Raw genomic sequence first — 16917 nt, 5'->3', positions numbered from 1 at the left:
CCCATGAACCATGGACCTTGCCGTTAGTGGGGAGGCTTGCGTGCCTCAGCGATACAGATAGCCGCACCGTAGGTGCAACCACAACGGAGGGGTATCTGTTGAGAGGCCAGACAAACGTGTGGTTCCTGAAGAGGGGCAGCAGCCTTTTCAGTAGTTGCAAGGGCAACAGTCTGGATGACTGACTGATCTGGTCTTGTAACAATAACCAAAACGGCCTTGCTGTGCTGGTACTGCGAACGGCTGAAAGCAAGGGGAAACTACGGCCGTAATTTTTCCCGAGGGCATGCAGCTTTACTGTATGATTAAACGATGATGGCGTCCTCTTGGGTAAAATATTCCGGAGGTAAAATAGTCCCCCATTCGGATCTCCGGGCGGGGACTACTCAAGAGGATGTCGTTAGCAGGAGAAAGAAAACTGGCGTTCTACGGATCAGAGAGTGGAATGTCAGGTCCCTTAATCGGGCAGGTAGGTTAGAAAATTTGAAAAGGGAAATGGATAGGTTAAAATTAGATATAGTGGGAATTAGTGAAGTTCGGTGGCAGGAGGAACAAGACTTCTGGTCAGGTGACTACAGGGTTATAAACACAAAGTCAAATAGGGGTAATGCAGGAGTAGGTTTAATAATGAATAAGAAAATAGGAATGCGGGTAAGCTACTACAAACAGCATAGTGAACGCATTATTGTGGCCAAAATAGATACGAAGCCCACACCTACTACAGTAGTACAAGTTTATATGCCAACTAGCTCTGCAGATGACGAAGAAATTGAAGAAATGTATGATGAAATAAAAGAAATTATTCAGATAGTGAAGGGAGACGAAAATTTAATAGTCATGGGTGACTGGAATTCGAGTGTAGGAAAAGGGAGAGAAGGAAACGTAGTAGGTGAATATGGATTGGGGCTAAGAAATGAAAGAGGAAGCCGCCTGGTAGAATTTTGCACAGAGCACAACTTAATCATAGCTAACACTTGGTTTAAGAATCATGATAGAAGGTTGTATACATGGAAGAACCCTGGAGATACTAAAAGGTATCAGATAGATTATATAATGGTAAGACAGAGATTGAGGAAACAGGTTTTAAATTGTAAGACATTTCCAGGGGCAGTTGTGGACTCTGACCACAATCTATTGGTTATGAACTGTAGATTAAAGCTGAAGAAACTGCAAAAAGGTGGGAATTTAAGGAGATGGTACCTGGATAAAGTGACTAAACCAGAGGTTGTACAGAGTTTCAGGGAGAGCATAAGGGAACAATTGACAGGAATGGGGGAAAGAAATACAGTAGAAGAAGAATGGGTAGCTTTGAGGGATGAAGTAGTGAAGGCAGCAGAGGATCAAGTAGGTAAAACGACGAGGGCTATTAGAAATCCTTGGGTAACAGAAGAAATATTGAATTTAATTGATGAAAGGAGAAAATATAAAAATGCAGTAAATGAAGCAGGCAAAAAGGAATACAAATGTCTCAGAAATGAGATCGACAGGAAGTGCAAAATGGCTAAGCAGGGATGGCTAGAGGACAAATGTAAGGATGTAGAGGCTTATCGCACTAGGGGTAACATAGATACTGCCTACAGGAAAATGTTATCAAATTTCTCTTCTTCAGAAACGCTTTCCTTGCCATTGCCAGTCTACATTTTACATCCTCTCTACTTCGACCATCATCAGTTATTTTGCTCCCCAAATACCAAAACTCCTTTACTACTTTAAGCATCTCATTTCCTAATCTAATTCCCTCAGCATCACCCGACTTAATTCGACTACATTCCATTATCCTCGTTTTGCTTTTGTTGATGTTCATCTTATATCCTCCTTTCAAGACACTGTCCATTCCGTTCAACTGCTCTTCCAAGTCATTTGCTGTCTGACAGAATTGAAATGTCATTGGCGAACCTCAAAGTTTTTATTTCTTCTCCATGGATTTTAATACCTACAACGAATTTTTCTTTTCTTTCCTTTACTTCTTGCTCAATATACAGATTGAATAACATCGGGGAGAGGCTACAACCCTGTCTCACTCCCTTCCCAACCACTGCTTCCCTTTCATGCCCCTCGACTCTTATAACTGCCATCTGGTTTCTGTACAAATTGTAAATAGCCTTTCGCTCCCTGTATTTTACCCCTGCCACCTTCAGAATTTGAAAGAGTATTCCAGTCAACGTTGTCAAAAGCTTTCTCTAACTCTATAAATGCTAGAAACGTAGGTTTGCCTTTCCTTAACCTTTCTTCTAAGATAAGTCGTGAGGTCAGTATTGCCTTACGTGTTCCAACGTTTCTACGGAATCCAAACTGATCTTCCCCGAGGTCGTCTTCTACCAGTTTTTCCATTCGTCTGTAAAGAATTTGTGTTAGTATTTTGTAGACGTGACTTATTAAACTGCTAGTTCGGTAGTTTTCACATCTGTCAACACCTGCTTTCTTTGGGATTGGAATTATTATATTCTTCTTGAAGTCTGAGGGAACTTCGCGTGTCTCGTACATCTTGCTCACCAGATGGTAGAGTTTTGTCAGGACTGGCTCTCCCAAGGCCGTCAGTAGTTCTAATGGAATCTTGTCTACTCCCAGGGCCTTCTTTAGACTCAGGTCTTTCAGTGCTCTGTCAAACTCTTCACGCTGTATCGTATCTCCCATTTCCATAATATTGTCCTCAAGTACATCGCCCTTGTATAGACCCTCTATATACTCCTTCCACCTTTGCGCCACATCCGGGACTCGAACCCAGGTCGTTTTGTTTATTAACGATTACACCACCACTGCCCTACAATCTACACTGCTGTTCGAACTACCCAAGTCGAGTTCCCTCCCCAACACAAACTTCATCTCTTCAGCTTATTTGCCCCTTACAATGCCACTATTGCCAACGGCCTTGCCGCAGTGGTAACACCGGTTCCCGTCAGATCACCGAAGTTAAGCGCTGTCGGTCTGGGCTAGAACTTGGATGGGTGACCATCCGGTCTGCCGAGCCCTGTTGGCAAGCGGGGTGCACTCAGCCCTTGTGAGGCAAACAGAGACTCTATTTGATCGAGAAGTAGCGGCCCCGGTCTCGGAAACCGACACTGCCAGGGGAGCGGTGTGCTGAACACATGCCCCTCCATATCCGTATCCAGTGACGCCTGTAGTCTGAGGATGACGCGGCGGCCGTCGGTCCCGTTGGGCCTGCATAGCCTGTTCGGACTTTTAGTTAGTTTTATTGTCATTATTGCCAGGGTTCCCCGGCATCAGAATAGCACCCTAGCGTTTGACGTAATTGGGAAGTCCTGTACCGTAGGTGAGCTTATAGGTCTTATAACTAAATTTTCCCTGAGACATACTGACAATCTAAGGGGAAAACAAGCTGAAGATATAAATTGAAGTTAGTGGTGGGAAGGGCACTCGACTTCATTCATGCAGGAATGTTGACCATAAGGCTGCGGTGGTGTAATGGTTAGCATTTCTGCCTAATATGCAAGAAGACCCAGGTTCGAGTCCTGGCCGTGGCGAAAATTTCAATCCATATCTCATACTTCCACCATTATCATAAACTCATTACCATTATTTCTATGTAAGTCATTGACTGCCACTGTCTTGTTCGTTCTATTCTACTACTACTGTCCCCTGTTACTATCACTGCCTCCCTCTTGCTCTCTCTTACTGCTGCTATTTCAGTCATTTATTCCCACTGCTGCTGTGTCTTCTCACTGTCACTATTTCTCACTTCCTTGCTGTCATTGTCACAGACTCTGTCTCTCATTATACTAGCTCTCATTCACTTCAACTTTCTCCTTTTTATTCCGCTTCCACTGTCACTGTCTCCTTCACGCTATTCCTAACGCTGTTCCGTCACTGTGAAATATGTTACACTGACGCTCTGCCCCTCTCCTCTCATACTGCAATTGTCTCCTTCGCTCTTTCTACTACAACCACGGTCTACTATCTTCCCGTATTTATAATTTTTCGGTCTCATTCCCAGTGTCTCTATCTTCTCTTTCAGCATGAAACAGCACGAATATGTTCGCACGCCAAAATGATGAAAAAATGTTTGAAGGTAAAATGAGACGGGCGGTACCCTAAATTCCAGTCAGCCTTTTAAACAGGAGCATATCCGCCTTTTTTGTACTCCGATAGCAGCATTCTTTTAGTAGTTTCCTTCTTTCTCCCTACCACAGGATGGGTGGTTACTCATGGAAGGACCTTATGGGCCAGTAAAACTTCGATACTTTACTTTTTTTGCAACTGGAATGACGCAGAAGTAATTATACACCTCCGACCGGATTTTACGTGCACAAAAATTGTGCATATGCTTCAGTACTTCAGCATGAGTTGCCCACAACTGTTCTGAAGATAATGGAGACACTTTACAGCATATTTCTCCGCCGCTACGTCGCTTTATACACTTTTTGCCTCACATCGGATTTTCCGTGCGTATTTCACGTGCAGAAGTAGTACGACTTTGAACCTCTGTATCTCGAAAACGGGTAAAGATATAAAGAAAATTTTCAGAGATCGGGGTCTTAAGAGTATAGCGTAAAACTTACAGCCATTTGCGATGCTTAGCCTTGGAATGTGCGGCTCATTTTTGTATTTTGAGACTGATAAAGATGTTTGGAAACGGGAATATGGCTCTTCTAGATAAGTGCCTAGATAATACGACACTAAAATTCCAGCGACTTGCTGGGGTTATTTATAATGTAGATTTGACCTCATACCGGTTTTGACGTGCGTATTATACACTACGCGATCAAAAGTATCCGGACATCCACAAAAACTTACGTTATTCATATTAAGTGCATTGTGCTGCCACCTACTGCCAGGTACTCCATATCAGACACCTCAGTAGTCATTAGACATCGTGAGAGAGCAGAATGGGGCGCTCCGCAGAACTCACGGACTTCGAACATGGTCAGGTGATTGGGTGTCACTTGTGTCATACGTCTGTACGCGAGACTTCCACACTCCTAAACATCTCTAGGTCCACTGTTTCCGATGTGATAGTGAACTGGAAACGTGAAGGGGCATGTACACCACTAAAGCGTATAGGCCGACCTCGTTTGTTGACTGACAGAGACCGCTGACAGTTGAAGAGGTTTGTAATGTGTAATAGGCAGACATCTATCTAGACCATCGCACAGGATTTCCCAACTGCGTCAGGATCCACTCCAAGTACTATGACAGTTAGGCGGGAGATGGATTTCATGGTCGAGCGGCTGCTCGTAAGCTACACATCGCGCCCGTAAATGCCAAACGACTCCTCGCTTAGTGTAAGGAGCGTAAACATTGGGCAATTGAACAGTGGAAAAACGTTGTGTGGAGTGACGAATTACGATACACAATGTGGCGATCCGATGGCAGGGTTTGGGTATGGCGAATGTCCGGTGGACGTCATCTGCCAGCGTGTGTAGTGCCAACAGTAAAATTCAGAGGCGGTTGTTTTACTGTGTGATTGTGTTTTTCATGGAGGGGGCTTGCACTCCTTGTTGTTTTGCGTGGCACTATCACAACACAGGCGTACATTGATGTTTTAAGCACTTTCTTGCTTCCCACTGTTGAAGAGCAATTCAGGGATGGCGACTACATCTTTCAACACGATCGAGCACCTGTTCATAATGCACAGCCTGTGGCGGAGTGGTTACAAAACTATAACATCCCTGTAGTGGACTGGTCTGCACAGAGTTCTGACCTGAATCCTACAGAACACCTTTGGGATGTTTTGGAACGCCGACTTCGTGCCAGATCTCACTGTCAGACATCGATACCTCTCCTCAGTGCAGCACACCGTAAAGAATGGGCTGCCATTCCCCAAGAAACCTTCCAGCACCTGATTGAACGTAATGCCTGCGAGAGTGGAAGCTGTCATCAAGGCTAAGGGTGGGACAACACCATATTGAATTCCAGCATTAGCGATGGAGGGCGGCACGGACTTGTAGGTCACTTTCAACCAGGTGTCCGGATACCTTTGATGACATTGTTGAACCGTGAATTTACTTTCAAAACGTTTTCTTAAAGTATTTACTTTATTTACTAGCGATGCATCAAGAACATTAACACATTTAATCACACAATGTAAGCGTTGAAGTAGTTGCCAGTGGGTAACTGATGAAAACAAATTTCTTCCAACAAATGGAAATTTTATTCCTAAAAATCCGTTCTTTTTTAAAAAAAAGATTTAACAATTCTAATCAGAAAGTACGCTCTAAACATCAAGTTAAAATTTATTCAGAAGCAGAAATAACTTTTTTTTCTTTTTCTTTTTCTTTGACAGTATGAGCTTTAGGGCTGAGAAGCTTGCCGCTCCCTTTTAACACGACCGTAGTCACGACCGCTCACAACAACCTCTGAAAGACTACACTGGTGCAAATCTGCAACACACCAGATTACTTTAAACTAAAAATTTTAACAACTCACACAAACACATAAACTATGCACCCCATACAAAACACTCACATTAAGAAAAAAACTTACCACCGAAAGTGCAACTTGTTTTTAAAAGTAAACTCTTACGGTGGAAGGGTAGCAACTTTATATAGTAAAATGACCATTTAAACAAAAACCCACGAAATGCAGTCTTACATAAAATGTACAAACATGCTCTACATTACACATATACAGCCTCTTAAAATGATAGGCAAGATAAAAACATATTCCAGGAATTCGGCCTTTACACCTTAAGCAAAAAATTCGTTAACACCGAATCCGACGAACATGACAGAGGCAGCTATTAACGTACGGCAGACCGACAGACAGACAGACAGACACTAATTGCCTAACAAATGCGGACGGGAGACAGACGAGCAAGCTGGGGACGAGAGACTGACCAAGAAAACAATTAGAATTAGAATTTAACAAGTAAATGAAACAACATATCACCAACCACTTAACTTCTAATAAACTGCGATGTCTGGCGAAGACCTGGCGCAGCACCCCCAAATCGCTCTCCCGAACCGTCCGCTGCCAGCCGCTTCAACGGACGCAGGAATGCGCGCCGATCTCCCGTCTCACGGCGTCGCAGCTCGCACCGGCCAGCCCGATGTCCTGGGTTGACTCCTGTTGCTCTCGTGTCGACCGCGAAGTCACTACCCCTCGCTATACGGCGCGGCCCACTGGACTCACGTGGGGACCTCACATGCGCCGACGCTCAAGACGGACAAGTCATCTTGTGTCTCAGTGCGCGACCGACCAACCGATCGATCCAACTGCCGATGACCATTGCCTGAGCAAACTCTAGCAGACTGGCGGCCTAACACATACTAGCACTCCGGACGATAGACATACACTGACTGCCCCACACTGACCCGGCTGACCAACTGACCAGACTCGACGCCTAGCGAGTTTTTTTTTTTCTTTATTGTTATTTTTATACCTGTTACAGGTAGGCCACCAGCGGCATAGTACGCCGCTCCCGCTCTTCGGCCACAGAGAAAACGATACAAATGAAGACAAAGAATAAACAGGGTGGTTAGACAGACGCTTTTAAAATGAAATACACGGAGCCGTTCACGGGCGTAGAGCCCAAGATAAAATTGTTCAGACACGTGGACACACACAGAGACGATAATTGGCACACGCGAACGTTGGAGCATGAAACGAATAACACTGGAACACTTGAGCACGAACGGCGTCACACACAGAAACACGAGGCGATGATCTCCGGCGCGCGAAAGTCCACTAAGCGTGTACGAGTCCGGGGACCTGCCAAGAGAGGAGGGAGGGGGTGGGGGAGGGAGAGTGGAGAGCAGAGATGCCAAGGGCAGGGGAGATGGGGGGGAGGGAGGAAGGGAGGAGGGGGTAGGGGAAGCCGAGGGGGAAGAGGGATGGAGGAAGGGGGGATGGAGGGAAAAGGAAAGAGAAGGGAGGGAGGGTGCCCAAAGGAAAAAAAACACAGGAAGTGGGAGAGGAGGATCAAAGTTGGTAGGAGAGGTAGATGGAGGGGAGGAGGGCAACATCAGGCAGGGGGAGCTGGTGGAAGTCTCCTTGGTAAGGAGAGTAGAGAGATGGAGAGCGGGTGGGACGTGGAAATACAGGCACGGCAGCGGGTGGGGGTGGGAGAGGATGGGTGAGACAAGTGGGTGAGGAGGATCGAGTTTACGGAAGGTGTAGAGAATCCGTATCCGTTCGAGGAAAAGGAGGAGGTGGGGGAACAGAATTAGGTCGTACAGGATCCGCGTGGGGGAGGGGAGACGGATGCGATAGGCGAGGCGGAGAGCATGGCGTTCGAGGATCTGAAGGGATTTGTAAAAGGTAGGGGGGGCGGAGATCCAGGCCGGAAGGACGTAACAGAGGATAGGGCGGATGAGGGATTTACAGGTGTGGAGTATGGTGGAGGGGTCAAGACCCCATGTACGGCCGGAAAGGAGCTTGAGGAGACAGAGTCGGGAGCTTGCCTCGGCTTGGAGTGTCCGGAGATGGGGGGTCCAGGAGAGGCGACGGTCGAAGATGACGCCAAGGTACTTAAGGGTGGGTATGAGGGCGATAGGACGGCCTTAGATGGTGACATAGAAGTCAAGGAGACGGAAGGAAGGGGTGGTTTTGCCTACAATGATCGCCTGGGTTTTGGAGGGATTGACCTTGAGCAACCACTGGTTGCACCAAGCGGTGAACCGGTCAAGATGGGATTGGAGAAGGTGTTGGGAACGCTGCAGGATGGGGGCAAGGGCAAGGAAGGCGGTGTCATTGGCAAACTGGAGAAGGTGCCGCTTAGCGAGCTCATAGCGCCCCTCAAATGCACGTGAACAGGCAACCTTTCCCGTTTCCCACCAGAGGGAGACACCAAAGCTGCGTCTGCCACAGTGGCGCCACCGGCAGGAACGGAGGGCTACTGCTTCGCACTACGGGCTGCGGCGCGCTCTTCAAAACAGCAATTTTTACCACGGCCCAATAATGTATGTAGCACATTCCGTTTGATGCATACCTATTATAACTTCTTTAGAAACGAAGTGATCGATATCCGCCGGTATCGAAAGGTTGCTAATAGTCATCGGGTTCGGTTACTCACAAAGTGTGCGCAGCCTGCCACGAAGGCAGCGCAGCGTGTTGAGTCGTGGCTATGTTTTTCAGAAGGCGACGTCAGAGAGGCGATCCTGAGCGGAGAAGCGCCATGGCGGGACACGAGGCCAGCTGCGACGAGGACCCGCTCTCTGTGGCGCTGCAGCTGCCGGCGGAGTCCGGCTCTGACGCCGAGGAGGAGGGAGAGGACGCAGGGGGCCCGAGGAAGGCGGCTGTCGGGGGCGTGCGGGGGCGGCGGGGGCGGCCTGGCGGCGACGCGGGCGCCAGGCAGCCCTGCAAGTTCTCCATAGACAGCATCCTCGGGCTGGGGACGGCGGTGAGTGCTACCTAGGGTCACCTCTCTTCCTCCTTCACTTATTTGCTTTTTTAATTGCATCCTAAGGGGGGAAAAACGACGCACCACGAAGAAATTATCCGAATGGGACGGAAATCGCTAGCTGTGATTTACATGTACAGACAAACACACGCCGCGAGGGATTAGCCGAGCGGTCTGAGGTGCTGCAGTCATGGACTGAGCGGTTGGTCCCAGCGGAGGTTCGAGTCCTCCCTCGGGCATGTGTGTGTGTGTGTGTTTGTCCTTAGGATAATTTAGGTTAAGTAGTGTGTAAGCTTAGGGACTGATGACCTTAGCAGTAAGTCTCATAAGATTCCACAGACATTTGAACACTTTTGACAAACACACGAGTACAATTTCATAAAAATTTGATGATTCATTCAAGAGGAAGGGCTTCACAAATAGAGCAAGGCGGTATCGCTGTGCTCCACCTTTGGCCCTTATGCAAACAGTTATTCGGCTTCGCATTGATTCGTAGAGTTGCTGGATGTCCTGAAGGATAGCGTGCCGGATTCTGTCCAATTGGCACGTTAGATCGTCAAACTCCCGAGCTGTTTGGAGTGCTCTATCCACGACGCTCCAAACTTTCTCAGTTGGGGGGGATATCCGCCGAGCTTGCTAGCCAGGGCAAGGTTTGGCAAGCACAAAGCACAGGATGGCCTGCCGTGAAGGGCACCAAACGGGCCATCGAATAATTAAATGTTTCCCTGAGGAAACATTATTGTAAGGCCATAGAATGTTTTCGACATACATCTGTGGTGTAAAGGTCTGGTAGACAACAACCAAAGGGCTCGTCCTGCTGTGAAATGAAACGGCACGCCCGACCAGCACTGTTGGGCTGTACGGAGGACGACAGTGTCCCGCCGCTATGCCAGGTACATCTTCGCTGCTCATTGGGGCTCAGCTCGAAGCAAGACTCATCACTACACTCAATGAGATTCCAGGCCGAATACGTGTCTGGAGATGTCCCAGAGGTCGATTGGATAGCAACCTGATCATCGCCTCATCGCCTGCTGTACAGCCGAACAACCAGGCATGACGGCCTGAGGTGCCATTTCTTTTCGCAATTGGACCCTGTTGGTTGGCCGGCCGGTGTGGCCGAGCGGTTCTAGGCGCTTCAGTCTGGAACCGCGCGACCGCTACGGTCGCAGGTTCGAATCCTGCCTCGGACATGTGTGATGACCTTAGGTTAGTTAGGTTTAAGTAGTTCTAAGTTATAGGGGACTGATGACCTCAGATGTTAAGTCCCATAGTGCTCAGAGCCATTTGAACCTCTTGGTTGTCATCCGCAGTATCCTCACAGCACAGCAGTACGCTGACGATATTCCACGCCCCGCTTCGTTACCCTTCATGGCAAGCCATCCTGGGCTCGTATTTCAACAAGATAATGCCTGTCCGCGCATGGCGAGAGTTTCTACTGCTTGTCTTCGTGCTTGCCAAGACCTACCTTGGCCACTGAGGTCACCGGACCTCTCTCCAGGTGAGAATGTTTGGAGCATTATGGGCCGGGGCCTCCAGCTAGCTTCGGGTTTTGACGACCTAACTCGCGATACCCTTCAGAAGAGCATCCAGCAGCATCTGCACCTACATCTACATCATACTCCGCAAGCCACCTAATAGTGTGTGGCGGAGGATACTTTCGGTACCACTATCTGATCCCTCCAAACATGTTCCACTCGCGAATAGTGCGTGGGAAGAATGAATGTCGGCAAGCCTCTGTATTGACTCAAATTTCTGCAATTTTTTCCTCGTTGACAATATGCGAGATGTATGTGGGGGGAAGCAATATGTTGTCCGACTCTCCTGAAAAGTTCTGTCCTGAAATTTCAGTAGTAAATCTCTGTGTAATGCACATCGTCTCTCTTGTAACGTCTGTTAGTGGAGTTTGTTTAGCATCTCCGTAACGCTCTCTCGCCAGCTAAACGATCCCGTGACGAAACGCGCCGCTGTTCGTTGTATCTTCTCTATCTCCTCTATCAGTCCTGTCAGTCACTACTTGCATGAGGGCGAGAGGTGTACCAACACGGTACTGACTTGCTCAATTTGAGAAGCTCTTTCTCTAAAAATAAATGTACTGGTAGATAGGACAGCTTGGCTGTGGAAGTGGAAGGGTAGCCCACAACAGACAACAGTATTCACAATTACAAGCACCCAATCTTTAATGATCTTCCAGCAATAAAGGCTCTTAATAAATCTCAATTAAGCAAGGACAAACTTGGTTACAAACATATGTTAACCTTCAACCAGTGAATAACCCCAATAAAGAATTACCAATCAATAAAACGTAGATAAAGGACTGCTTTACAAGAATGCTTAAATTAAATAAAATCATGAAAGCTAAGTTACAAATTTTATGTTAAGCTTCAACAGGTGAATAACACCAATAAAGAGTTCTCATTTAAATAAAACATAGATAGGAAAATGCCTTACCAAAATGCTTGAATTGTGTAAAATCATGCGCTACGGTCGCAGGTTCGAATCCTGCCTCGGGCATGGATGTTTGTGATGTCCTTAGGTTAGTTAGGTTTAACTAGTTCTAAGTTCTAGGGGACTAATGACCTCAGAAGTTGAGTCCCATAGTGCTCAGAGCCATTTGAACCATTTTTCGTAAAATCATGAAAAGCTCAGTTACAACTTTTCTCACAAACTACTTAGGAATTTACAGCAAACAAACAAGTTTGATCTGTTTAACCAGAAGGTAACTGCCAAGTCCGAGCGACCGAAGCCACTCATAGCGGACGACCGCCCCAACGCTGGTCATCAACCGACATCGTCGCGGCCCAGTGGCCACCGTGCTAAAACAGACTAACGTTTCGGTGAGCGACCGACAGCAACACAGGAGTAACAGTGACTGAAAGTCGGCGTACGCCTTACGAAACACGGCCCACCCTGAAGTGGGAGCAGGCACAGCTGACTAGCGAGCAAACAAATCTCACGCCCCCCGTACTAACGCGGGAAATGATAGCGAGCGACAAGACGCCACGCACAAAGCAGCAACCGTGCCTACCCCTCGACCACAGAATGTGCCTTGTCTATGGTAATACAATTTCTAGCACACAAGAAACGATTTAATAATGGCATTAGTTCAACGCAAGATCAGTTAACAGTAAGGTCCAGTAAAGATTTACCCACGGATTTACCTTCATACCAACTTCCGGACAACAGGCGGAAATTAGTAAACTTGGCATAAGTTTTCACCAGGCCGATAAACAAGAAATCAAATTAAACAGTAGCCAAAATACAGTCACGATACACAAGCCCTTCAAGACCTTGCTATATTACTCACAGTTATCATTAACGGTGAAACATACACAAATGAATGACAAGAAAGTCACCATTGAAAGCAAAAAAAGACACACCACAAAGGTTAAATTAATTTGCAGACGAGCCAGTCACTGAAAGCTCAGTTTCACAAGATTAGGGCTAACCTCACTCGGCAGCAATACATTTGTGTGCGTGATAACTAGGTTGCCCAAACAGGACTCCAAAACCCAAAACAGGTCACACGTTAGCTGTCTTGTTCTCGGATACTAGGCACCACCTGGCTAAGACAATCGTGACGAAAAAAAAATCTCTGAAATTACAGCTGCCTGCAGCAAAACAAATGAGTCAGGGTGCATGAACGTAAAGCACAAGCCACTGTTCCAGCCGGAGCGTAACCTTTTCAATGCACATACGGATAGAACAACACACGTGGGCATAAAGGGAGCAGCAGATGCGTACCGAGCAAACTATACTGCGCCAAAATACGACCCACGTCACGTCCACAAACCGGAGCACTGCTCCCGGATCTGGTGTCTGCTCGCTGGACTGCCGCAACTCTCTGTCCCCCGGAAAGCGATGCTGACTGCCGCCTTGCTCAACGCTCCCTTCTCGACCGTGCACAACAACTCTTCTCTTGTCACCTCAGAGTGCGGACGCAGTGTCCTTTCTCCCCTGCTGTCCGCCCCAGACTCTCTTTACTCGCACTCACTCCCTCGTTAGGAGCCGCTCCGACAGGAGGCGCTCGCGATCGCACATAGTGCCAACCTCAACCAGAGGAGTCATCGATAGCGTCTTGCGCCCGAGAGCTGCGCCACGGCTCAACAAATAATGTAGTTGTTGGTTTTTTTTTCGCCTGTACACGCGAAACATTGCAACATATCTACCGATTTCCGTCCGATACGTATGATTTTTTCGCCGTGAGCCTTTTTTTTTGGCTCAGGGTGTATTGACTTACAACCTGATCAAATTGTGCTTCTTTTAAATGAATAAAAAACGTAAATTAATGCAAATGGGTAGGGAAAACAGTTTGAAAAAAGAAACGCTCGAAGTTTTTGTGATATGACTGATCTGTAAGCAACAAATAAAATAGACTAGATAAACATGTGATACGCCTTTGAATGACTTACAGTTTGCCGCATGATACATCTGCTGGGCAAAGAATACAAATCTGAATAAAGCTAAGATAATGGCATTTAAAGGAGTTAAGTCAATCAGGTCAAAATCTGTTATCAGTAACTGAATAACTGAACATGTTAATAGTTGTAATAATATAGTACCCCAAACAAGTTACCAGCATAATACAGATGCAAACAACGAGCTTCATCAGTTTCAGTATATAATAAAATAAAACTTTGGTAAAAACACACAGTTACTCGACTGTTTGCAACAGGGAGGGAGGGAGGGAGAGGGAGAGGGAAAGGGAGAGAGAGAGAGAGAGAGAGAGAGAGAGATATGACACTTGTAAGCAGTACAGTTTTTCACACTTGAAAACAGAATGACGATGATGAACTTGATGATGATGATGATGCAAGCGGGGAAATATTGCAAGCTTTGGATCTTGTGTGCACACATGTAAGTGGAAATTTTATTATGAGATAGGACAGTATTTACAGAAGTAGAAAGCGAGAGACAGAGAGATAGAGAGAGAGGGAGGGTGGGGTGACGGAGGGTGTGTCTAAATCAGAGAAAATAAGGAAGGAGGGGCAGTTAGAGTTTGGCCTCCTGTCGGAAGATGATGAGCAGATGTGAAAATATTGTACGCTACGCAATTTATGATCTTATGTGCACACAAGTAAGATGAAATTTAATAATGAGACAATACAGGCGCCTTTTCATGCAAATGACTTTTCAACTGAGTCTTTTTACACAGTTCACACGGAGTTTACATAAGATGACAACTAATTGTGTTTGGCACCCTGCTTTCAATACCTGTGAGAATACTACGTTATGATTGGCTCCTCCATTTTAATACTACGCTGACACTGGTTCAAGATGGGATGAGGAGGAAGAAACAGAGAGAGAGCACGAAATACAACTGGACAAGTTCCACCACTCATTTTTTTTATGTTTCCCTCCACTACCATCTTGCACTTTTAAATTTCACACCACAGCCATTTGCATTTCTTAATTTCTCACTGCAGCCACCTTGGGCGAAAGCATGACCTGTTGATTAAAGAGTACCTCGCTATGTTAGTTACCATGTCCACGTTCCTTATCTAAGGCATATATTGTTCGATTCACCGAAATTTCACAACTGCTCATGCGACGGCACAGAAATTCTAGAATAGGAAATATGACTCTATATTCTGTATGTGTTAACATATATTCGAACAGTCGGACGCCACTGCACGATTCCTTGCATACTTCCTCTCCCCTTCTTTTTCCAAAGCAGCGATCAGATACCACCGGGGGGGTACGCACGAGTGGTACGGTATATGTTAATCTTGAATGTTCCTGCAGGTTCAGAGGCTGGAGACGGAGTTCATGGGCTGTGGCCGGGAGTCGAACCCAGCAAGTAGGCCGCAGCACATCGCTCGTCCAGAGCCGAGGCTTCCTTCGCCCGATATCGTGGAGCCCATTCCACACAGGTGAGTCCCTACACGTCACACTCCCTTGTCTAAAAATCTATTCAGATGTCCAACTACACAATCACCCCAATTCCCAGAACTCCTGGAAATAGACGTTGACTGTGGATATTGCATCACAGACACAGTCCCTTTGACTGTTATGTCACTAAACCCGCCCAAAGTTGTTTACAACAGCGAGTATTAGATGGAGGGGGTCCGACAGACGATCAGTTCCAGTTATTCTAACAGGAAGGAGGTATACAGCCCGTGTTGTCTTTAGTTCAACCATGCCTAGATGGTCAATACTGCCGTTCGATCGCATCTGCATTGTTGCTTTGTGCCAGGAAGGGCTCTCAACAAGGGAAGTGTCCACGCGTCTCGGAATGAACCAAAGCGATGTTGTTCGGGCATGTAGGAGATACAGAGAGACAGGCACTGTCGATGACATGCCTCGCTCAGGCCGCCCAAGGGCTACTATTGCAGTGGATGACTGCTACCTACGGATTATGGCTCGGACGAACCCTGACAGCAACGCCACCATATTGAATAATGCTTTTCGTGCAGCCAGGGGATGTCGTGTTACGACTCAAACTGTGCGCAATAGGGTGCATGATGCGCAACTTCACGCACGACGTCCCTGGCGAGGTCCATCTTTGCAGCCACGACACCATGCAGCGTGGTACAGATGGGCCCAATAACATGCCGAATGGACCGCTCAGGATTGGCATCAGCTCTCTTCACCGATGAGTGTCGTATATGCCTTCAACCAGACAATCGTCGGTGACGTGTTTGGAGGCAACCAGGTCAGGCTGAACGCCTTAGACACAATATACAGCGAGTGTACAAGGTGGAGGTTCCCTGATCTTTTGGGGTGGCATTATGTGGGACCGACGTACACTGCTGGTGGTCATGGAAGGCGCCGTAACGGCTGTACGATACGTGAATGCCATCCTCCGACCGACAGTGCAACCATATAGGCGGCATAGTGGCGAGGCATTCGTCTTCTTGGGCGACAATTCACACCCCCATTGTGCACATCTTGTGAATGACTTCCTTGAAAGTAAAGACATCACTCGATTAGAGTGGCCAGAATGTTCTCGAGACATGAATCCTATCGAACAAGCCTGGGATTGATTCAAAAGAGCTGTTTAGGGACCAACTACTCTGAGGGCTTTGGTGCTGCCATTCACTAACGGCATTCCATTGAGGTGTTTCCAATAGTACAACGCTCGCACACATACCACTGCTGTAACCCAAATGCCCCACTGCACATGTTGTACAGGTCTGCTCTATCACATCACAAGATCTGTCTCTAATGGCTCTGAGCACTACAGGACTTAACAACATCTGTGGTCGTTAGTCCCCTAGAACTTAGAACTACTTAAACATAATTAACATAAGGACATCACACACATCCATGCCCGAGGCAGGATTCGAACCTGCGATCGTAGCGGTCGCGCGGTTCCAGACTGAAGCGCCTAGAACCGCTCGGCCAGAGTGGCCGGCCATCGAACAACTCCAGCATCATTCACATACACAAATAAAAAAAATTGCATCACCCCGGTTCCCAGAACTCCTGAAGATAGACGTTGACTGTGGATATTGTATCACGTACTTGACAGTACTCGAGAAAGCTTGGCCACAGTCCCACGTGAAACGGAAATCCAATGAGGTTCCAGCAAAAGCGGAAGAATACATAGTGCAATGTTTACATCGGGTTTATTCTTATGATGAACGGATTATAGCAGTCATATACAGTGGCAACATTCCTCC

General features: G+C 47.0%; 1 protein-coding gene, 1 non-coding gene and 1 pseudogene across 2 annotated transcripts in view; all 3 read left to right on the top strand.

Annotated features, from left to right (window-relative positions):
• The first annotated feature begins 2856 nt into the window (after positions 1-2856).
• LOC126215569 (5S ribosomal RNA) lies at positions 2857-2974 on the top strand (annotated as a pseudogene).
• A 432-nt stretch (positions 2975-3406) lies between these two features.
• On the top strand, positions 3407-3479 carry Trnai-aau (transfer RNA isoleucine (anticodon AAU)). Its single transcript has one exon. It is a non-coding gene; the product is annotated as a tRNA-Ile (tRNA).
• Positions 3480-9070: 5591 nt separating this feature from the next.
• The window catches only part of LOC126214877 (NK1 transcription factor-related protein 1), a 142592-nt gene continuing 134745 nt past the window's right edge, over positions 9071-16917 (top strand). The window contains exons 1-3 of the mRNA XM_049941523.1: positions 9071-9295; positions 14072-14149; positions 15038-15165. Of these exons, the coding sequence (XP_049797480.1) occupies positions 9071-9295; positions 14072-14149; positions 15038-15165 (431 nt within the window). The remainder of the gene's footprint in view (positions 9296-14071; positions 14150-15037; positions 15166-16917) is intronic.

Source organism: Schistocerca nitens, chromosome 12, assembly GCF_023898315.1.
Source record: "Schistocerca nitens isolate TAMUIC-IGC-003100 chromosome 12, iqSchNite1.1, whole genome shotgun sequence".
In the NCBI taxonomy this organism is placed as follows: Eukaryota; Metazoa; Arthropoda; class Insecta; order Orthoptera; family Acrididae; genus Schistocerca; species Schistocerca nitens.
This window is presented reverse-complemented; position numbering and strand designations above follow the sequence as displayed.